Source organism: Heterodontus francisci, chromosome 34 (genome assembly GCF_036365525.1).
Source record: "Heterodontus francisci isolate sHetFra1 chromosome 34, sHetFra1.hap1, whole genome shotgun sequence".
NCBI lineage: Eukaryota > Metazoa > Chordata > Chondrichthyes > Heterodontiformes > Heterodontidae > Heterodontus > Heterodontus francisci.
The window spans coordinates 43,840,206-43,864,675 of NC_090404.1; the positions used below are offsets into that span (position 1 = coordinate 43,840,206).

Sequence of the window (24,470 nt, forward strand, 5' to 3'; positions counted from 1 at the left end):
AATGTGTTATCGTTTGTTTTTTCAATTTCATTTTTTACATTGTAATGAAATGCATTTTCAGAATGGTATTTCATTCCACCAGGGGTGGAGATGTTATGATCCTACTTTTTTTTTTGGTTCGGGGTGGGGGGGATGTGTGCGGTGTGTCTTTAAGGCAGCAAATGATCAGTACTGCTTTAAGGACAAGCAAGCCTCAGGAGTTAGAGAAGGTGCATTCTGGTTGCTGTTGGATACAACCATACAGAGAGGGAGAACAAGCCAGCCTCAGATGTTACCAAGGAAAGTGCAAATTGGTTGCCCCAGATACAGCCATTATGCAATGCTGTAATTTATTACAAGGAGAATGGAATATAAAATAATGTTTTGCTACAGTTGTAGAGGGCATTGGTGAGACCAAATGTCGAGTATTCTGTACAGTTTTGGTCTCCTTACTTAAAGGATATAGTTGCATTGGAAGCAGTTCAGAGACGGTTCTTTCGACTGATTCCTGGGAGAAAGGGTTATCTTTTGAGGAAAGGATGAACTGTTTGGGTCTGTATTCATTGGAGTTTAGAAGGGTGAGAGTTGATCTCATTGAAACATATAAGATCCTGAGGTGACTTGACAGGGTGGATGTTGAAAGGACGTTTCCCCTTCTGGGGAAGGCTAAAACTGGGGGACAGTTTAAAATTAAAGGCTCTCCCATTTAAGACAGAGTGACGGAGAAATGTATTTCTCTCAGAGTCGTGAGTCTGTGGAACTCTCTTACCCGGACAGCAGTGGAGGTAGGGTCATTGAATATTTTTAAGGCAGAGGTAGACAGAGTCTTTACAAACAAGGGAGTCAAAGGATATCAGGGTTCGGCAGGAAAGTGGAGCTGAATCCACAAACAGATCAGTCATGATCTTGTAGAATGGCGCAGCAGGCTCGAGGGTCTGAATAGCCTACTCCAGCTCCTCGATCATGTGTTCACCTGTTCAGACATAGGTCAGACTGAGAGCAAGGTAGAGAATTAAAATAAGAAACAGGAAGCGCAGGGCCATGCTTGCAGACTGAAGGGAGGTGTTCCACAAAGTGGTCACGCAGTCTGTATTTAGCCTCCTCAGTGTAGAGGAGACCACAATTATCTACTACTGTGTAGTGTGAGGGCACCTGGTGATAAAACTTTGTCTGCTCAAGAAAGTTCTCAAAGAGAACATGCCCTCTTCTAATTTTTTCTGTGGTATTTTAAGATGAAACTATACCATATAACATTTTGATGTCTTAAAAATATACAATCACCCCATCACAGAATATAACCCCAGTTTCTCACATGGTAGACAGGGGCACGCAACATGATACTAACTGGAACTAATAGGTTCACCACTTGTGCATTGCCTACAGTAGCATCAGACCAGGAATCAGACACTGTTATCAGACCAGGACTCATCCAATTGCCCCAGGAGGAGGATTTTTATTCCAGTGTTTGATCTGGGTGAGTGGCACAGCAGCTCGAAGGGCCAAATGGCCTCCTCCAGCTCCTATTTCTATGTTCATTAAACCTCAGTCTGGTTCCTCTCGAGCTGCTGAGTGAATGAATTAAATCTTTCTTGACAAATCATGCCCGAAACATAATTTATTGGTTACAAATCACATTTGAGTTAAATCTGAGTAGACACATTATGGACATGCATAAAATGCACCATCTACAAGGTGCACTGCAGCAACGCACTAAGGCTCCTTAGACAGCACCTTCCAAACCCACAACCCCGACCAACTAGAAGGACAAAGGCAGCAAATGCATGGGAACACCACCACCTGCAAGTTCCCCTCCAAGTCACACACCATCCAGACTTGGAACTATATCACCATTCCTTCACTGTCGCTGGGTCAAAATCCTGGAACTTCCTTCCTAACAGCACTGTGGGTGTACCTACCTCACATCGACTGCAGCGGTTCAAGAAGGCAGCTCACCACCACCTTCTCAAGGGCAATTAGGGATGGGCAACAAATGCAAGGGTGAGTGGCCAAAGATATAAAGGTCTGAAAATTAGTTGCCAAAGACAAAAAAGTCAGAATTTTTTTCTGACAAGGAATCATGTACTTATAGCACTTTTAATGAAGCAAACTCGTTGTGTAATGGTAATTTTGTACAATTTTGCATATGTAATCAATAAAATTACACTGTACTCAGAATGCAATTTCATGAGACTTACCTGACAGCTGATAATTGGTTTTACAGAGCTTCATGTTCTCAATGTCCTGCTTCTGCCTATTTATAGATTTTTCATGTAAAAGGTGTTCTGTGAAGATGTGTCAACTTCACTGGAAAGCAACATTTAGAAGCATACTAGACTGCACATTCTGGCACCTTGGTAAGTGACGTGCAAAAATCAATATGTATATAAATTAATAAAAACTAAACATTTAACAGACGTTGACAATCCAGAAACTTCACGTTAAGTGGGGTCATTTTTCTTACTTTGTGCTGAGTTAATCACCTGAACGAAGCAGAAAGCAAAACCAGGTGCACGACAGCTTTTCCAGATAATCTTACGCAATGTCAAACCACACATTGAAAAAAGATGGCCAGAGTTATACTCCTTGCTTTGCATCACTAAGGTGCAAAGACCAGCTTCATACAGACTCCAGGTTTACAGTGTGACTGGGGCAGTGGACAGTGAAAGTGGAGATGAACAATGAATGGAATTCAGCCTGAGCAAACCGATAAGTGGAAATTCCAGATCACTTCAGTTGCTGCAATGCACAGGACATATGAAGGTTATACAGTTCATGCTCACTGCAGGATATTCACATTCAGTAACCAGTTTGTGCAGTGTTTTCAGAAATGACTTTGTATGTACACAGCTGTGTGTGTCTAAACATATAAATTAGGAGCAGGAGTCGGCCACTCAGCCCTTCAAGCCTGCTCTGTCATTCAATAAGTTCATGTCTGAACTGATTACTCCACATTTCCACCTATCCCCGATAACCTTCCACCTCCTTGCTTATCAAGAATCTATCTACCTCTGTCTTCAAAATATTCAAATGTAAATGGAAGCAAGTTTCAAATTCCTATTGATAGAGCAATCATTTTGCTGCAGACCAGCGACTTGCCAGCTGCTGATCCTGCACTATTAATTTTAAGCCATGTCAAATGAGCTGTGTCATTTCTCAGGTGGTCTATGCTAAGATATCCCATGAAGGCAAAAACAAACATTGGGAATTGGTCTGTGTATAAACACGCCTCCTTTTTGGAAATTTACAGAACACTAACACACAGAAGTTGTGGAGGAGTATGCACATCCACCCACTTACTATCCTGCTTCAATTTCCTTTCCACTGACTATAAAAAATAAACACAACTTAAAAACAGGTAAAAAGACCACCGAGCAGTTTTGTATTTCGTCAACTTTAAAAAAAGAACATCAGAACTGATTGCTTTAATTTTTGTCAAAGCCGGTCACGGCCGGAAAGGGAGAACCTATTGTTGGATTTCCAAAATCCCAATGTTGGAAATCTGCTGTTTCATGGACATTTCTCAGCCCTGAGTTACTTGTGAACTCGCTGGTGTGTCAGCAGGTTGGATGAAGTTGTAAATCTCTTCTCACACTCTGAGCAGGTGAATGGTCTCTCCCCAGTGTGAACTCGCTGGTGTGTCACAAGATGGGATGGAGTAGTGAATCCCTTCCCACACTCTGAGCAGGTGAACGGCCTCTCCCCAGTGTGAACTCGTTGGTGTGTCAGCCGGTTGGATGAAGTAGTGAATCCCCTACTGTGTTCTGAACAGGTGAATGGCCTCTCCCCATTGTGAACTCGCTGGTGTCTGAGCAGGTGGGATGAAGTAATGAATCCTTTCCCACACACAGAGCAGATGAACGGTCTCTCTGCAGTGTGACTGCACTGGTGTACAGTGAGTTCAGATGATTGCTTGAACCCAGCCCTGCAATAAGAACACCTGAACGGTCTCTCCTCAGTGTGAACACGTTGATGGGACATCAGTTCAGTAGAACATTTATAGCAATTCCCACAATCTGGACATTTAAAAGGTCTCTCCCCAGTATGAACTCGCTGGTGTGTCAGCAGGTAGGATGACTGAGTGAATCCCTTCCCACACTCAGAGCAGGTGAACAGCCTCTCCAGAGTGTGACTGCATGGATGGGTTTCCAGCTCAAATGGATAATTCAATCCTTTCCACAGTTCCCATATTTACATGGTTTCTTCCCAGTGTGACTGCACTTGTATTTCGACAGGCCCGATGATCGGCTGAAACCTCTTCCACACACAGAACACGTGTACAGTTTCTCCCCACTGTGATCAGTGCTTTTTCCTTCCATGTTCAAAATCCAGTGATATTTGGGTTACGATAAATTGGGCAAGTCCTTCAGAACTCGATCAAATGTTTGCTTTGCATTTCACAACTGCAAATCCTCCTCTTCTAAAACCCTGTCAAATTGCTTGAAAATGGAAAAAATGTCTGTGAGAGAAGCCACAAAAACACAAAGGCAGGTTGTGAAATGGAGCTGAATGAATCTGGTAATTCATGGGACTGGCAATAGGAAAAAGTGACCATGAAAGCTGCTGGATTGATGGACAACCCCAACTGGTTCACTAATGTCCTTCAGGGAAGGGAACCTGCCAACTCGTCTGGACCTACACAAGACTCTGCCCTCTATAGGAGGAAGGAGGGAGAGGAAGAAAAAGAGGGAGGGAGGAGAAGAGGGTGATTTTATGAATGTACAATTGGACCAGAATTTTGAACAGAACCTCCCAAACCCTCAACTTCCATCACCTGTAAGGACCAGGGTAGCAGGTGTATGTGAACACCATCACCTCAAAGTTCCCCTCCAAGTCACACACCATCCTGACTGTCTGACATCCAGTACTGGATGAACAGACATTTTCTCCAATTAAAGATTGGGAAGTCTTCACTTCCTGCCACGAACTTCACTCCCTGGGCACCAACTTTATCCTTCTCCCTGGCAACTGTCTGAGGCTAAACCAGACCATTCATAACCTTGGTATCATATTTGATCCCAAGATGAGCTTCCAACTGCATATCAGCACCATCACTCAGACTGCCTAGTTCCACCTCAGTAACATTGCCAGACTTCACCACTGTCTCAGCTCATCTGCCACTGAAACTTACATTCATGTATTTGTTACCTCTCAACTTGACTATTCTAACACATTCCTGGCCAGCATCCCACATTCTACCCTCCATAAACTTTAGATCATCCAAAACTCTGCTGCCTGTATCCTTACTCGAACCAAGTCCTGTTCACCCATCACCACTGTGCTCACTGGCCTACACAGGCTCCCAGTTGAGCATCACCTCAATTTTAAAATCCTCATCCTTGCTTTCAAATCTCTCCATACCCTCTCGCCTCACTATCTCTATAATCTCCTCCAGCTCTTGCAGACAGAGTTTCGAAACACTCAGCAACACAACTCCAGTAAAACATCCTCGGAGGGAAGGGGGTGTCGTGTGTGATACAACTCACAAGGACCTTGTCCGCCGCCATCACTCACACTGCTTGGCATTGCGCTTCCGCGAAAAGCAGTTCGGCACTGCGCATGGACTCCAATGCGGTGAACCGTGAACATTTTTTTTAACGCCGATAATGTTGGGTTGAAGCCCCGCCATTGAACTTCCCAATAAGCGCTGGAAGGGAGTGGCGAGTGGGAGAGCGGAGAGTCATTGAAAATGACGAGTCAAAGGGCATCGGAGGGAGCGTGGATTGAGCATGAAACTGAATGCGGCGATTGAAGCGGCGATCACGGGAGGGAGCAGGGACCTGAATGCGACCATTGAGGCGGTTTGGATTTAATTCGTGATTTGTGTCAAATTCAGCAGCGCCATCTTTACTCCTGGCAGCTGCCTGAGGCACAGTGACGTTTCAGTCGATGAGGCTGCATTTGCGCATGTACCAGTGCTGCATCACCTATTTGGTTACGTTGCCAGCAAACGCGTCGTTAATATATTTTCGCTGTTTTACACCATTTTATTTTTGAGTATGAAACATGAACTACCCGTCCATTCTCCGACTGGTAAATGGCAGCATATACTGCCCAGAATGCACCGCGTGCATAAATACGGCCTATCTCCACCCCAAGAACCGCAACACGCAGGCGTCAGAAGGCTCCGCCCCATCGAGTCCGCCTGTTTGCGCGGAGCATGCACGGTGCGGCTCCCGGAAGCTGAGCGCAGCCTCGGTCACACCGAGTTTCAGCGGCTCTCAGGCCTGGAATCAAAGTCGCCGGTCAGTGAGTGGAACCGCATTAAAGTGATGGTGCAAACGTTGTTTCCCTTTCTCCAAAGTTAGGAAGTTTGTTCAAGGAGCTGGAAATTAAACATTCCAGTTTTCATCAGAATAAGGGGCAGCTTCCTGAGATTTAACTGACACCAAGAGAAGGGAAGTGAGTAGCCGGTGAGTCTTTATTTTTAAGTATTGAGGTTTATTATTTATTTATTTAGAGATACAGTACTGAAACAGGCCCTTCGGCCCACCGAGTCTGTGCCGACCATCAACCAGCCATTTATATTAATCCTACATTAATCCCATATTCCTACCACATCCCCTCAATTCCCCAACCTACACTTAGGGCAATTTACAATGGCCAATTTACCTATCAACCTGCAAATCTTTGGCTGTGGGAGGAAACCGGAGCACCCAGCAGAAACCCACGCGGTCACAGGGAGAACTTGCAAACTCCGTACAGGCAGTACCCAGAATCACTGGAGCTGTGAGGCTGTGGTGCTAACCACTGTGCCGCTTGTAGTAGCAAGTTTATTATCTAATATTTAGAGGAATTGCAGGGCTGCTCCAACCTCTGCAGTGCACATCCTGTGCAATAGAAAATAGAAAACATAAAACATGGCAGGCTATAAATAAAGAGCGGGGCTCGAGGCCCTTACTTACCTGGGAGCGGTGCGGTGACTAGCGGATCTGCAAGGAGGCTGATCAGGAGCAGCGACAGGCTGTAAATGAAGAGCGGGGCTCAAGGCCCTTACTTACCTGGGAGCGGAGCGGTGACTGGCGGACCTGTGAGGAAGCTGATCCAGAGCGGCGACAGGCTCCCTGTGTGTCTCGGCATGCGCTGAGACTCAAAAGAGGGAAAAAAAGGACTTAGTGATATCACAGTAACTTTTCAAGGTGATTAGTTGGGTAAGTAACAACTGTTAGTCAATTTAAATAGCTTTAAATAATAAGGGGAAAGTTGTTTTTTGTTTGAAAAAAGACCTTGAGTGATAAAGTGAGTACTAAGTCATGGCAGGAGAGCTCAGCCCCGTGATATGCTCCTCCTGCGCGATGTGGCAAATCAGGGATGCTTCCAGTGTCCCTGACGACCATGTGTGCAGGAAGTGTATCCAGCTGCAACTACTGGCTACCCGCATTACGGAGCTGGAGCTGCGGGTGGATTCACTGTGGAGCATCCGCGATGCTGAGGACGTTGTGGATAGCACGTTTAGAGAGGTGGTCACACTGCAGGTAATGGCTGCACAGGCAGAAATGAGATGGGTGACCACCAGATGAAGTAGTAGGCGCAGGCAGGTAGTGCAGGAGTCCCCTGTGGCCATCCCCCTCTCAAACAGATATACCACTTTGGATACTGTTGGGGGGGGGAATGACCTCCCAGGGGAAAGCAGCAACAGCCAAGTTTGTGGTACCACGCATGGCTCTGCTGCACAGCAGGGGAGGAAAAGGAGTGGAAGAACTATAGTGAAAGGGGATTCTATCCTAAGGGGTCCAGATAGGTGTTTCTGTGGCCACAAAGTGACTCCAGGATGGTATGTTGCCTCCCTGGTGCTGGGGTCAAGGATGTCACAGAGCGGCTGCAGGACATTCTGAAGGTGGTGGGGGGTGGGTGGTGAACATTCAGAGGTCGTGGAACACATTGGTACCAGCGACGGGGGTGAAAAGAGGGATGAGGACCTGAAAGAGGGACGAGGAGCTAGGTAGCAGATTAAAAAGCAGGACCTCAAAGGTTGAAATCTCTGGATTACTCCAGTGCCACATGCTAGTGAGTATAGGAATAGGAGGATAGAGCAGATGAATGCGTGGCTGAAGAGATGGTGCAGGAGGGAGGGCTTTAGCTTCCTGGATCACTGGGTCTGTTTCTGGCAAAGGTGGGAGCTGCACAAGTTGGACGAACATCCTTGCTGGGAGGTTTACGAGTGCTGTTGGGGGCAGTTTAAACACATTTGGCAGAGGAATGGGATACAGAGTGGAGGTATAGGAGCGGGTGATGCTCTGTCAAATATAGAAGAGAAACTGAGTCAGTCTGTTAGGCAGAGCAAATATAGACCTGTTAAGGCACAAGTGACAAATGCAAGGCTGGATTGCATTTATTTTAATACAAGGAGTCTGACTAGTAAGACCGATGAATTGAGGGTGTTGATTAGCACATGGGATTATGATATTGTTGCTATCACAGAGACATGGTTGAGGGAAGGGCAGGACTGGCAACTCAATATTCCAGGGTATTGAATCTTCAGGTGTGACAGGAGAAGGGATAAAAGAGAAGGTCGCATTGCACTGTTGATTAAGGAGTCAATTACTGCAGTAAGGAGGGATGATATCCGAGAAGGTTCTTCAAATGAGGCCAGATGAGTCAAACTTAAAAACAAAAAGGGGACAATCACTTGGCTGGGAGTGTACTGCAGGCCTCCAAACAGTCAGGGAGAGATAGAGGAGCAGATATGTAGGCAAATCTCTGAGAGGTGTAAAAATAATGGAGTAATAATAGTAGCGTATTTCAACTTACCTAATATCAACTGGGATGGTCTGAGTGTAAAAGACTTAAAGGGGGCAGAATTCTTAAAATATATACAGGAGACTTTTTTGAGCCAGTACCTAGAAAGTCCAACAAGAAAAGGCGCAGTACTGGACCTAATCCCAGGGAATGCTGCTGGGCAAGTGGTAGAAGTGTCAATGGGGGAACATTTCGGGAATAGTGATCATAACTCTAAGATTTCAGGTAATTATGGAAAAAGACAAAGACGGGCTGGAAATAAAAGTACTGAATTGGGGGAAGGCCGATTTCAATATGATAAAACAGAATCTGGCCAAAGTGGACTGGGAGCAGCTACTTGTCGGAAAGTCTATATCAGACCAGTGCGAGTCATTCAAAGAGGAAATAGTGAGGGTTCAGAGGCAACATGTACCCGTAAAGGTGAAGGGTAGGACCAACAAGTCCAGGGAACCCTGGATGTCAAGGGATATAGAGGATTGGATCAGGAAAAAAGAAGGAGGCTTATGGCAGATTCAAAGTGCTGAAAACAGCGGAGGTACTAGAGGAGGATAGAAAGTGTAGCGGGGGTACAAAAAAAGTAATTAGGAGAGCAAAGAGGGGGCATGAAAAAACACTGGCGGGCAAGATCAAGGAAAATGCGAATGATTACTTTGCATCTGTGTTCACTATGGAGAAGGATGATGTAGGTGTAGAGATCAGGGAGGGGGATTGTGATACACTTGAACATATTAGCATTGAAAGTGAGGAAGTGTTAGCTGTTTTAGCGGGCTTAAAAGTGGATAAATCCCCAGTCCCAGATGAGATGTATCCCAGGCTGTTCTGTGAGGCAAGGGAGGAGAGGGCTCTGACATAAATTTTCAGATCCTCTCTGGTCACAGGAGAGGTACCAGAGGACTGGAGGACTACGAATGTGGTGCCATTATCAAGAAGGGTAGCAGGGATAAACCAGGTACTTACAGGCCAGTGAGTCTAACATCAGTGGTTGGGAAAATAGTGGAAAAAATTCTGAGGGACAGGATTAATCTCCACTTGGAGAGGCAGGGATTAATCAGGGATAGTCAGCATGGCTTTGTCAGGGGGACATCGTGTCTAACTAAAATAAAAGCAAAATACTGCAGATGCTGGAAATCTGAAACAAAAACAAGAAATGCTGGATTCACTCAGCAGGTCTGGCAGCATCTGTGGAAAGAGAAACAGAGTTAACGTTTCGGGTCAGTGACCCTTCTTCGGAACTGACAAATATTAGAAAAGTCACAGATTATAAACAAGTGAGGTGGGGGTTGGGCAAGAGATAACAAAGGAGAAGGTGCAGATTGGACCAGGCCACATAGCTGACCAAAAGGTCACGGAGCAAAGGCAAACAATATGTTAATGGTGTGTTGAAAGACAAAGCATTAGTACAGATTAGGTGTGAATATACTGAATATTGAACAGCAGCAAGTGCAAACCTGAAGAAAAACAACCTGAAAAAAACAGTGAGTAAGCAAACTGAACAAACTAAGATGAAATGAAATAAATGCAAAAAAAGATTGTTAAAAAATGTAAAAAGGAATGTAAAAAAAAAAGGAAGAAAAAAAAGAAGAAAAAATAACTAAAAATGAAAGTAAAGTGGGGGGCTGTCATGCTCTGAAATTATTGAACTCAATGTTCAGTCCGGCAGGCTGATCCTTTGGATATGGAGGCTGGTGGGATGAAAAGTGAGGACAAGGGGAACCCTGTCACGGTTCTGGGAGGGAGGGGAAGGGGTGAGGGTAGAGGTGCGGGGAATGGGTCGGACACGGTTGAGGGCCCTGTCAACCACAGTGGGGGGAAATCCTCGGTTGAGGAAAAAGGAGGTCATATCAGAAGCACCGTCATGGAAGGTAGCATCATCAGAGCAGATGCGTCGGAGACGGAGAAACTGGGAGAATGGAATGGAGTCCTTACAGGAGGTAGGGTGTGAAGAAGTGTAGTAATCGGTAGATGAGATGCTGTTCCTCGAGCTTGTGTTGATGTTCACTGGAACACTGCAGCAATCCCAGGACAGAGATGTGAGCATGAGAGCAGGGGGGAGTGTTGAAATGGCAAGCAACCGGAAGCTCAGGGTCCTGCTTGCGGACTGAGCGGAGATGTTCTGCAAAGCGGTCACCCAGTCTGCGCTTGGTCTCCCCAATGTAGAGGAGACCACACTGTGAGCAGCGAATACAGTATACTACATTGAAAGAAGTACAAGTAAATCGCTGCTTCACCTGAAAGGAGTGTTTGGGGCCTGGGATAGTGAGGAGAGAGGAGGTAAATGGGCAGGTATTACACCTCCTGCGATTGCAAGGGAAGGTGCCCTGGGACGGGGACGAGGTGGTGGGGGTAATGGAGGAGTGGACCAGGGTGTCGCGGAGGGAACGATCCCTTCGGAATGCTGACAGGGGAAGGGAGGGGAAGATGCGACTGGTAGTGGCATCACGCTGGAGGTGGCGAAAATGGCGGAGGATGATCCTTTGGATATGGAGGCTGGTGGGATGAAAAGTGAGGACAAGGGGAACCCTGTCACGGTTCTGGGAGGGAGGGGAAGGGGTGAGGGTAGAGGTGCGGGGAATGGGTCGGACACGGTTGAGGGCCCTGTCAACCACAGTGGGGGGAAATCCTCGGTCGAGGAAAAAGGAGGTCATATCAGAAGCACCGTCATGGAAGGTAGCATCATCAGAGCAGATGCGTCGGAGACGGAGAAACTGGGAGAATGGAATGGAGTCCTTACAGGAGGTAGGGTGTGAAGAAGTGTAGTCGAGGTAGCTGTGGGAGTCAGTGGGCTTATAATGGATATTAGTAGAATACCTATCCCCAGAGATGGAGACAGAGAAGTCGAGGAAGGGAAGGGAAGTGTCAGAGATGGACCATGTAAAGGTGAGAGAAGGGTGGAAATTGGAAGCAAAGTTAATAAAGTTTTCCAGTTCGGGGCGGGAGCAGGAAACGGCACCGATACTGTCATCAATGTACCGGAAAAAGAGTTGGGGGAGGGGGCCTGAGTAGGACTGCAACAAAGAATGCTCGACATATCCCACAAAAAGACAGGCATAACTAGGACCCATGCGGGTACCCATAGCGACACCTTTTACTTGAAGGAAATGCATGGAGTTGAAGGAGAAGTTGTTCAATGTGAGAACAAGTTCAGCCAGGCGGAGGAGGGTGTTGGTGGATGGGGACTGGTTGGGCCTCTGTTCCAGGAAGAAGCGGAGAGCCCTCAAACCATCCTGGTGGGGGGATGGAGGTGTAGAGCGATTGGACGTCCATAGTGAAGAGGAGGCGGTTGGGACCAGGAAACTGGAAATTGTCAAAATGACGTAGGGCGTCAGAAGAGTCACGGATGTAGGTGGGAAGAGACTGGACCAGCGGAGAAAAGATAGAGTCTAGATAGGAAGAAATAAGTTCAGTGGGGCAGGAGCAGGCTGACACAATGGGTCTGCCGGGACAGTCCCGTTTGTGGATTTTGGGAAGGAGGTAGAAGCGGGCTGTCCGGGGTTGTGGGACTATGAGGTTGGAAGCTGTAGAGGGAAGATCTCCAGAGGAGATGAGGTCAGTGACAGTCCTTTGGACGGTGGCTTGATGTTCGGTGGTGGGGTCATGGTCCAGAGGGAGGTAGGAAGAGGTGTCTGTGAGTTGGCGTTGAGCTTCTGCAAGGTAGAGGTCGGTACGCCATACAACAACAGCACCACCCTTGTCTGCAGGTTTGATGACCATGTCGGGGTTAGACCTGAGAGAACGGAGTGCCTCAAGTTCAGAGGGGGACAGGTTAGAGTGAGTGAGGGGGGCAGAGAAATTGAGACGACCAATGTCTCGCCGACAGTTTTCAATGAAGAGATCAAGAGCGGGTAAGAGGCCAAGGGGAGGGCTCCAGGTAGAGGGAGAATGCTGGAGGCGGGTGAATGGGTCTGCTGAATCGTGTCTAACTAACTTGATTGAATTTTTCAAGGCAGTGACTAGGTGTGTAGATGAGGGTAAAGCAGTTGATGTAGTCTACATGGATTTCAGTAAGCTTTTGATAAGGTCCCACATGGGAGAGTGGTTAAGAAGGTCAGAGCCCATGGTATCCAGGGCAATTTGGCAAATTGGATCCAAAATTGGCTTAGTGGCAGGAGGCAGAGGGTGATGGTCGAGGGTTGTTTTTACGAGTGGAAACCTGTGACCAGTGGTGTTCCGCAGGGATCGGGACTGGGACCCTTGCTGTTTGTAGTGTACATTAATGATTTAGACGTGATTATAGGAGGCATGATAAGTAAATTCGCAGATGACACGAAAATTGGTGGTGTCGTAAATAGTGAGGAGAAAAGCCTCAGATTACAGGACGATATAGATGGGCAGAGCAGTGGCAAATGGGATTTAATCCTGAGAAGTGTGAGGTGATGCATTTTGGGAGGACTAACAAGGCAAGGGAATATACAATGGATGGGAGGACCCTAGGAAGTACAGAGGGACCTTGGTGTACTTGTCCATAGATCACTGAAGGCAGCAGCACAGGTAGATAAGGTGGTTAGGAAGGCATATGGGATACTTGTCTTTATCAGCTGAGGCATAGAATATAAGAGCAGGGAGGTTATGGTGGAACTGTATAAAACGCTAGTTAGGCCACAGCTGGAGTACTGTGTACAGTTCTGGGCACCACACTACAGGAAGGATGTGATTGCACTGGAGAGGGTGCAGAGAAGTATCACAAGGATGTTGCCTGGGCTGGAGCATTTCAGGTATGAAGCGAGACTGAAAAGGCTGGGGTTGTTTTCATTAGAGCAGAGAAGGCTGAAGGGGGATATGATTGAGGTATTCAAATTTATGAGGGGCATTGATAGGTTAGATAGGAAGAAACTTTTTCCCTTCGTGGAGGTGTCAATAACCAGGAGACATTGATTTTAAGGTAAGGGGCAGGAGGTTTCGAGAGGATTTGTGCGAAAAAAAATTTCACCCAGAGGGTGGTTGGAATCTGAAAAGCACTGCCTGAAGAGGTGGTAGAGGCCGGAACCCTCACAACATTTAACAAGTATTTAGATGAGCACTTGAAACACCATAGCAGACAAGACTATGGGCCAAGTGCTGGAAAATGGGATTAGAATAGTTAGGTGCTTGATGACCGGCACGGACACGATGGGCCGAAGGGCCTGTTTCTGTGCTGCATAACTCTCTGACTCTATTTACAGCACAGGAGGAGGCCATTCTGCCCATTGTATCTGTTCATCCCACTTTCCAGTTGTTCCGACCTCAGAGATTGTCAATATGAAAAATATGAGATATGAATCCCCAGACCACACTAATAAATTACACAAGATTTCACATTTTAAGTCTTTTGTTCTAATAACTAAACTAAAAGAAATCCACAATTATCTAAACAGCACTTTGATTGTAAATTGTGGTGTCAGCTATTTACAAAGATATTTTCTTTACTTATTCAACACTTGACTATCTCACACCACACTGATACATTACAGTCCTTTTTGATGACAAAAGCCTTTGCAGTTACAAGTCCCAAATTCCTGCCAATGGTGGGGCTGCTCCGACCTCTGGAGTGCACATCCTGTGTAATGTGCCAACTCCAGATAACCATTTGTGTTGGAAGTATCATTGGGGGAGGTGGTGACATCGGGGTAATGTCACTGGAACATGGGTTCGAATCCCACCACGGCAGATGGTGACATTTAAATTCAATTAATAAATCTGCAATTAAAAAGCCATCTGGTTCATGAGATGGGAAATCTGCTGTCCTTACCTGGTCTGGCCTACATGTGACTCCAGATCCACAGCAATGTGGCTGACTCTGATATGCCCTCTGAAATGGCCGAGCGAGCCTCTCAGTTGTCAAGGGCAGTTTGGGATGGACAATAAATACTGGCCGAGCCAGCAACACCCACATCACATGGATGAAGATAAAACAAGTTGCAGCAGCTCGAGCTCCGGTTTTCGGAGCATGAACTGCAGCTGGTGTCACTGCGGTGCATCCATGAGGTGAGAGATTTGTGGACAGCACGTTTATAGATATGGTCACCCTGCAGCTTCAGAGTATGGAGGGAGAGAGGCAATGGGTGGCCAACTGACAGTCAAGAAGAAACAGGCAGGGAATGCAGGAGACCCCTGAGTGCATCTCACTCTCCAACCAGTATTCAGTTCTGAATACTGATGAAAGTGATGGTTCATCTAAGGAGTGCAGCCAGAGTCAAGGCCATGGCAGCACAGTTGGATCAGCTTCACAGAGGGTCACAAAGCTGACTGAATGAGCAATAGTGATAGGAGATTTGATTGGGGAATACACAGGCGTTTCTGCAGTCGCAGACGTGAATCCAGGCTGGTGTGTGGCCTCCCTCAGGACAATGTACAGCAGGGTGCATGTACAATCATCCTGGGCCAGGAAGCAGGAGGAGAGAATGTTGTGAATTTCTATCCTGGACTGACAGTGATGGTTTTTGTTAACTCCTTTTACAGGGGCTTAGAAGCAGGGGATATGCAGATGGGGAATCTCGAGCCAAACATCACATCAAGATCTGACAGAGTCACTCGATACATCAGGACCTGGATATCATCGGCCTTTGAATGTGGAAGGAGAAAGGTTTGTCTGTTCTGTCTGTGGGAAAAGATTTCAGGTATCAGTGAGAGTGGAAAAGCACTGAGATACACAAAGCCCTGGTTAGACCACACCTGGAGTATTGTGTTCAGTTCTGGGCACCACACCTTAGGGAGGATATAATGGCCTTGGAGGGAGTGCAGTGTAGATTTACCTGAATGATACCTGGACTCCAAGGGTTAAATTACGAGGAGAGATTACACAAATGAATCAGAGTCATTACAGCACAGAAGGAGGACAATGAGCTTTTTGATTCCATCAAGTCGTCATTGTCGACAGGAATAGTGCCGGAAGACTGGAGGATAGCAAATGTTGTCCCCTTGTTCAAGAAGGGGAGTAGAGACAGCCCTGGTAATTATAGACCTGTGAGCCTTACTTCGGTTGTGGGTAAAATGTTGGAAAAGGTTATAAGAGACAGGATTTATAATCATCTTGAAAAGAATAAGTTCATTTGCGATAGTCAGCACGGTTTTGTGAAAGGTAGGTCGTGCCTCACAAACCTTATTGAGTTTTTCGAGAAGGTGACCAAACAGGTGGATGAGGGTAAAGCCGTGGATGTGGTGTATATGGATTTCAGTAAGGCGTTTGATAAGGTTCCCCACGGTAGGCTATTGCAGAAAATACGCAAGTATGGGGTTGAAGGTGATTTAGAGCTTTGGATCAGAAATTGGCTAGCTGAAAGAAGACAGAGGGTGGTGGTTGATGGCAAATGTTCATCCTGGAGTTTAGTTACTAGTGGTGTACCGCAAGGTTCTGTTTTGGGGCCACTGCTGTTTGTCATTTTTATAAACGACCTGGATGAGGGTGTAGAAGGGTGGGTTAGTAAATTTGCGGATGACACGAAGGTCGGTGGAGTTGTGGATAGTGTCGAAGGGTGTTGTAGGGTACAGAGGGACATAGATAGGCTGCAGAGCTGGGCTGAGAGATGGCAAATGGAGTTTAATGCGGAGAAGTGTGAGGTGATTCACTTTGGAAGGAGTAACAGCAATGCAGAGTACTGGGCTAATGGGAAGATTCTTGGTAGTGTAGATGAGCAGAGAGATCTTGGTATCCAGGTACATAAATCCCTGAAAGTTGCTACCCAGGTTAATAGGGCTGTTAAGAAGGCATATGGTGTGTTAGCCTTTATTAGTAGGGGGATCGAGTTTCAGAGCCACGGGGTCATGATGCAGCTGTACAAAACTCTGGTGAGGCCGCACCTGGAGTATTGCGTGCAGTTCTGGTCACCGCATTATAGGAAGGATGTCGAAGCTTTGGAAAGGGTGCAGAGGAGATTTACTAGGATGTTGCCTGGTATGGAAGGAAGGTCTTACGAGGAAAGGCTGAGGGACTTGGGGTTGTTTTCGTTAGAGAGAAGGAGGAGGAGAGGTGACTTAATAGAGACATACAAGATAATCAGAGGGTTAGATAGGGTGGATAGTGAGAGTCTTTTTCCTCGGATGAGGATGGCAAACACGAGGGGACATAGCTTTAAGTTGAGGGGTGAAAGATATAGGACAGATGTCAGAGGTAGTTTCTTTACGCAGAGAGTAGTAGGGGCGTGGAACGCCCTGCCTGCAACAGTAGTAGACTCGCCAACTTTAAGGGCATTTAAGTGGTCATTGGATAGACATATGGATGTAAATGGAATAGTGTAGGTCAGATGATCGGCGCAACATCGAGGGCCGAAGGGCCTGTACTGCGCTGTAATATTCTAATTCTAATCCCACTCTCTGTAGAACAATCCAGTCAGTCCCATTCCCCCACTCAATCCCCATAGTCCTGCAGGTTTATTTCCCTCAAGTGCCCATCCAATTTCCTTTTGTAATCATTGATCATCTCCACTTCCACCACCCTCGTAGGCAGTGAGTTCCAGGTCATTACCATTCACTGTGTAAAAAAGCTGCTTCCTCACATCCCTCCTGTATCTCAAAACCTGAATCTGTGTCCACTAATCCTTGTATCATCAGCTAATGGGAACAGCTTTTCTTGGTCTGCCTTATCTAAACCTGTCATCATTTTCAACACCTCTATCAGATCTCCCCTCAATCTCCTTTGCTCCAAGGAGAACAACACCAGCTCCTCCAACCTAACCTTGTAGTTAAATTCTCTCATCTCAGGAACCATTCTGATAAATCTCTGCACCCTCTCAAGGACCTTCACATCCTTCCTAAAGTGTGGTGACCAGAACTGGATGCAATACTCTAGTTGTGGCCTAACCAGAGCTTTATAAATGTTCAGCATCACTTCCTTCCTTTTGTGTTCAATACCTCTATTTATGAGGCCCAAGATCCCATTTGCTTTGCCAACTGTTCCCTCAATACATCCTTCCACTTTCAGTGATCTCTGCACATGAACCCTCAGGTCCCTCTATCCCTGCAAATTCTTTAGAACTGTACCATTAAGTGTTTGTTGCCTCTCCCTATTCCTTCTGCCAGAATGAATCACCTCACTGTGAGGGTTGTAGTCCCTGGAATTCAGAAGATTAAGGGGTGATTTGATCAAAGTTTTCAAGATATTAATTGAAACTGATAGGGTAGATAGAGAGAAACTCTTCTCCATCACCTGCAGTACTCGGCAGCATCGTCTAAAACATAGAGCCAGAACTTTCATTAATCCACCCCTGGGCCCAGTGAACCTGAGCATTAATCCACCCAGGCTGAATGTACACAGAATTACAGCCCAGAAACAGGCCGTTCAGCCCCTCTAGTCTGTGCTGCTGTTTATAATCCACATGAGCCTCCTCCCAATCTAATTACATCATCCCACCCTGCCCCCACATCCCTCTATTCCCTTCTCCCTCATAAATGTATTGCGCCTCCCCTTAAACACATCATTGTTCTCACCTTCAACCACTCCACATGGCAGTGAGTTCCACATTCTCACCACTCTCTGAGAAGAGAAATTCCTCCTAAGTTCTCTATTTGACCTGTTAATGTCTGTATTATATTGCTGCCCCCTTGTTCTGACTGACTGACAATTTTAAAGACCTCTATCAGATCTCCTCCTAGTCTTCTCTTTTCCAGAGAAAGGATCCCCAGCCTGCTCAATCTTGCTGGATAGTAACATCCTCTCTGGTGACATCTTTGTAAATCTATTCTGCACTTTCTTCAGTCTTCAATATCCTTTTTTAATCTGGAGACCAGAACGGCTCACAGTCCTTCTAAGTGAGGTTCTCTATAAATTTAACATTCCCTCCCTGCTGTTACATTGTATTCCTCTCGAAAAGAACATCTTAAGGAGAATATCACAGCTGTACTGCGGGAGGACACCTCAGAGGGGTCATGCAGTGAGGCAATATGGGTGGAGCTCAGGAATAGGAAGGGTGCAGTCATGATTTTGGGGGTTTACTACAGGCCTCCCAACAGCCAGCGGGAGGTAGAGGAGCAGATCTGTAGACAGATTTTGGAAAGTTGTAAAGGTAACAGGGTTGTGGTGGTGGGTTATTTTAACTTCCCCTATATTGACTGGGACTCACTTAGTGCTAGGGGCTTGGATGGGGCAGAATTTGTAAGGAGCATCCAGGAGGGCTTCTTGAAACAATATGTAGACAGTCCAACTGGGGAAGGGGCCGTACTGGACCTGGTATTGGGGGAATGAGCCCGGCCAGGTGGTCGAAATTTCAGTCAGGGAGCATTTCTGGAACGGTGACCATAATTCCGTAAGTTTCAAGGTACTTGTGGATAAGGATAAGAGTCGTCCTCGGGTGAAGGTGCGAAATTAGGGGAAGGCTAATTATAAAAATATTAGGCAGGAACTGAAGAAATTAGGTTGGGGGCGGCTGTTTGAGGGTAAATCAACATCTGGCATATGGGAGTCTTTCAAACGTCAGGTGATTAGAATCCAGGACCAGCATGTTCCTGTGAGGAAGAAAGACAAGTTTGGCAAGTTTCAGGAACCTTGGATAACGCGGGATATTGTGAGCCTGGTCAAAAAGAAAAAGGAAGCATTCATAAGGGCTGGAAGGCTAGGAACAGATGAAGCCCTTGAGGAATATAAAGAGAGTAGGAAGGAACTTAAGCAAGGAGTGAGGAGGGCTAAAAGGTGTCATGAGAAGTCATTGGCAAACAGGATGAAGGAGAATCCCAAGGCTTTTTATATGTATATGAAGAGCAAGAGGGTAACCAGGGAAAGGGTTGGCCCACTCAAGGACAGAGGAAGGAATCTATGTGTGGAGCCAGAGGAAATGGGCGAGGTACTAAATGAGTACTTTGCTTCAGTATTCACCAAAGAGAACGACTTGGTGAATGATGAGTCCAGGGAAGGGAGTGCAGATAGTCTCAGTCATCTCATTATCAAAAAGGAGGAGGTGTTGGGTGTCTTGCAAAGCATTAAGGTAGATAAGTCCCCAGGGCCTGATGGGATCTACCCCAGAATACTGAGGGAGGCAAGGGAAGAAATTGCTGGGGCCTTGACAGAAATCTTGGTGTCCTCATTTGCTACAGGTGAGGTCCCAGAGGACTGGACAATAATCAATGTTGTTCCTTTGTTTAAGAAGGGGAGCAGGGGTAATCCAGGACATTATAGGCCGGTGAGCCTTACGTCAGTGGTAGGGAAATTATTGGAGAGGATTCTTCGGGACAGGATTTACTCCCATTTGGAAACAAACGAACTTATTAGTGAGAGACAGCATGGTTTTGTGAAGGGGAGGTCGTGTCTCACTAACTTGATCGAGTTTTTTGAGGAAGTGACAAAGATGATTGATGAAGGAAGGGCAGTGGATGTTGTCTATATGGACTTCAGTAAAGCCTTTGACAAGGTCCCTCATGGCAGACTGGTAGAAAAGGTGAAGTCACACGGGATCAGAGGTGAGCTGGCAAGATGGATACAGAACTGGGTCAGTCATAGAAGACAGAGGGTAGCAGTGGAAGGGTGCTTTTCTGAATGGAGGGATGTGACTCGTGGTGTTCCGCAGGGATCACTGCTGGGACCTTTGCTGTTTGTAGTATATTTTAATGATTTGGAGGAAAATGTAGCTGGTCTGATTAGTAAGTTTGCAGACGACACAAAGGTTGGTGGAGTTGCGGATGATGATGACGATTGTCAGAGGATACAGCAGGAAAAAAATCGGTTGGAGACTTGGGCGGAGAAATGGCAGATGGAGTTTAATCCGGACAAATGTGAGGTAATGCATTTTGGAAGGTCTAATACAGGTGGGAGGTATACAATAAATGGCAGAACCCTTAGGAGTATTGACAGGCAGAGAGATCTGGGCGTACAGGTCCACAGGTCACTGAAAGTGGCAACGCAGGTGGATAAGGTAGTCAAGAAGGCATACGGCATGCTTGCCTTCATCGGTCGGGGCATAGAGTATAAAAATTGCAAGTCATGCTGCAGCTGTACAGAACTTTAGTTAGGCCACACTTAGAATATTGCGTGCAGGTCTGGTCGCCACACTACCAGAAGGACATGGAGGCTTTGGAGAGGGTACAGAAGAGGTTTCCCAGGATGTTGCCTGGTCTGGAGGGCATTAGCTATGAGGAGAGGTGGATAAACTCGGATTGTTTTCACTGGAATGACGGAGGTGGAGGGGCGACATGATAGAGGTTTACAAAGTTATGAGCGGCATGGACAGAGTGGATAGTCAAGCTTTTTCCCAGGGTGGAGGAGTCAGATACTCGGGGACTTAGGTTTAAGGTGCAAGGGGCAAAGTTTAGAGGGGATGTGCGAGGCAAGTTCTTTACACAGAGGGTGGTGAATGCCTGGAACCTGCTGCCGGGGGAGGTGGTGGAAGCAGGTACGATAGCGACATTTAAGAGGCATCTTGACAAATACATCAATAGGATGGGAATAGAGGGATACAGTTCCCGGAAGTGCAGAAGGTTTTAGTTTAGACAGGCATCAAGATTGGCGCAGGCTTGGAGGGCCGAATGGCCTGTTCCTGTGCTGGACTGTTCTTTGTTCTTTCTTTGCTCTCTTATCGACTTGTGTTGCTCCTTTTAGTGATTTATGTGACTCTGTTCCCAGATCTCTTTGCTCCTCTGCTCCATTTAATTTCTTACATTCCAACCGATAACTGGCCTCCTTATTCCTCCTCCCAAAATGAACCAGTTCACATTTCACTATGTTGAATTTCATTTCCCATTTCTGTCCAGTCTGCCAGCCTGTTTATGTCTTCCTGGATTTCAATGCACTCCTCCTCATTATTAGTTCTATCATCCAGTTTGGTGTCAACTACAAGTTATGAAAACATCCCTCTAATTCCTGAGTCCAAATTTGGGTGAAGAACAGAATTCCCACTGTACTTCACACTATAGTTGATGTCCCGGGCACTCGGGTTTCTGTATAATTTATTTAATAATTTTTCCATTGTCTCTCTGGCCCTGATCTCAATGGGATGACACAAAATCATCCATTCAATATTTGGAGCTTTCAGTGGAGGATTCATTACCCAGGACTCCCGTGATAAGGGTCAGTCCCTTTTCAATGACCACAGGGGCTGAGTGCATCGGCGCGGAATCAGACTGTGCGCTGAGCATGTCCAGCGTAGGTAATGGAGATGGACCAGGTGGATCGGGAGGCGAGAGGAGATTGTGGGTACAGGGGAGGAATTAGAGCCGTGGGTGGGCTGGGAGGCTTCATATACACCTGGGGTAGGCCAAGAGGCCCCATGTTTACCTTGTGGTGACAGGCCCGGGGGAGAGGGGTCTCTGGCCACCATCTTGGACAGGGCGGGGTCAGGGTGCAAGCACAGCCATCTTGGTGAGGGCACAGAAAGCAAACAGAACCTGACAAACTCTGTTTCCAACTGGGTCCGAGTGCCCAGGAGATGGGGCATCCTGGACAATAGGGTTTTAAGCAGCTTCACCCACTCTCAGGCTGCATGTGATGTTTGCAGCCTTGAAGAGTCCATGGGCCATGTATATATTCAGTGTGAGAGGTTACAGCCCCTGTATCGTTACCTAAGTGGGTTGTTCCTCAACTTAGAATCCTGGAAATTTACAGTACGGAAGGAGGCCATTCGGCCCAGCGTGTCCTCGCTGGCTGACAAGGAACCATCCAGCCTAATCCCGCTTTCCAGCTCTTGGTCCATAGTGTTATGATCCTGTATTTTTTTTCCAGGAAGAATGCGGTGTGCCTTTCAGGCTGGAAAAGGAGCAGTACTGCTTTAAGGCAACAAGCTCCAGAGACTGAGTCAAAGAATGTATTCTCGTTGCCCCGGGATACAGCCACTCAGACTGAAGATCGAGAGATACATTGTTTCCAATTGACATTTGAAATTAGTTGGAAAAACTGGCTTTTGAGACACTGTTAACAGAGACAGACACAGATTATCATCCAGCATATACTGAAGGAAAAGAGAGCTCACTTTGGTTTATTTAAACCCTATTTATTATACTCCCAGAATTCTGATGTCAAGCCAGATTAATTTCTTAAAAGAAAATAACCAATTCCTTTAACTACTGAACTGTAATTGTTGAAATTTATCGCTGGAGAAGAACAGCATCAATTCAACTGCTGAACTAGACTGTTGAAGAACCTTTTTATCTTCTCCCCCCATCACACGGCTGTGAGGACTTCAAGCAACATTGGACTATTCCACATGGGAAGATTTCACTTTGGCAGGACCGTAAATATGCAAAGACACTATTCTTTTCTGTTTTAAATGTTTATATGTTAGCAGTGTTTAAGAATTTAGTTTTTCTAATTAAACAGTTTATTTGTTGATCTAAAGACACCTGGTTTGGTTAACCTTATTCGGGGGTTAATAGATGGTACAATTTGGCTGGATCTTTCTTTAATTTGGATTGTATAAAATGTCAGGCGATCTGTGAGGGACGGGACTGAATCAACAGTGTGTTTCTCCCACCACTATCAAAATTGTATATTTTGATTGTGGGGCTTTGACTTGTGCGGTCGGTCGTAATAATACCCTTGTAGTTTAGGACACTTCAGGTGCATATGCAAGTACTTTTTAATTGTTGTGAGGGTTTCTGCCTCTACCACCCTCCCAGGCAGTGAGTTGCAGATCCCCACCGCCCTCTGGCTGAAAACATTTCTCCTCAAATCCCTTTTAAATTTCCTACCTCTTACCCTAAATCTATGCACCTGATTATGGACCCCTCAGCCAAGGGGAATAGGTCCTTCCTAACCACTCTATCTAGACCCATCATCATTTTCTACACTTCAATTCGGTCTCCCCTCAGCCTCTTCTATTCCAAAGAAAACAACCCTCACCTATCCAATATTTCCTCAGAACTAAAATTCTCCAATCCAGACAACATCCTCGTAAATCTCCTCTGTACCCTCTCTAATATAGCCACATCTTTCCGACAGTGCAGTGACCAGAACTGTACACAGTCCTCCAGCTGTGTTCTAACCAATGTTTTATACATTTCCAGAGTAACCTCCATGCTCTTATGTTCTCTGCCTTGGCCAATAAAGGCAAGTATCCCTTCCGCCTTATCTACCTGCCCAGCCATATTCAGGGATCTATGAACATGCACTCCAAGTTCCCTCTGTTCCTCTATACTTCTCAATATCCCATCATTTATTGTGTATTCCCTTGCCCTGTTGGCTGTCTCCAAATACATTACCTCACACTTCTCCGGATTGAATTCCATTTGTCACTATTCTGCCCACCTAACCAATCCATTGATATCTTCCTGCAGTTTACAGCTTTCTTCTTCATTATCAACCACATGGTCAATTTTTGTATCATCTGCAAACTTTTTAATCAAACCCCTACATTCAAGTCCAAACCATTGATATATAGAACAAAAAGCAAAGGACCCAGTACTGATCCCTGCAGAACCTCACTGAAAACAGCCTTCCAGTCACACACACACTCATCAACCATTACTCTTTGCTTTCCTGCCTCTTGAGTCAATTTTGACTCTAACTTGCTGCTTTGCTTTTATTTTCATGACCAGTCTGCCTAGTGTGACCTTATCAATGACCTTGGTTACAGTTTAGCCCCATTCACCTAATCTCTGGCCACTTGGTGTGGAGGTGGGGTGGGGAGGTTGGAGGATCTTTTCCTGGACCTGCTCTTGGGCCTGGTTAAAACACCACCCACACCCACAGCCCTTTCGATGACCTGCCCTTCCAAAACCCCCCAGTCCCCCCAATGCCCTCCTCTCCCTCACCTCATCCACCCCAAACCCACCCAGGTTTGTATCTGTCTTGTCTATTTAAACACTCAGTTGTCACCTTCTCCATCTCTCTCTCTCCCTCTCGCTCAGGCTGAGAAACAATGTGT

At 46.2% G+C, this 24,470-nt stretch overlaps 1 protein-coding gene and 1 long non-coding RNA gene across 2 annotated transcripts in view; both read left to right on the forward strand.

Annotated features, from left to right (window-relative positions):
• LOC137348861 (zinc finger protein 665-like) overlaps window positions 1–24,470 on the forward strand; it is a 46,164-nt gene that overhangs the window by 5,734 nt on the left and 15,960 nt on the right. The window contains exon 4 of the mRNA XM_068014094.1: window positions 2,241–2,333. Within this exon, the coding sequence (XP_067870195.1) occupies window positions 2,241–2,333 (93 nt within the window). The remainder of the gene's footprint in view (window positions 1–2,240; window positions 2,334–24,470) is intronic.
• LOC137349429 (uncharacterized) lies at window positions 6,110–22,942 on the forward strand. Its single transcript, XR_010969398.1, has 3 exons — window positions 6,110–6,389; window positions 15,151–15,274; window positions 22,331–22,942. It is a non-coding gene; the product is annotated as an uncharacterized lncRNA (long non-coding RNA).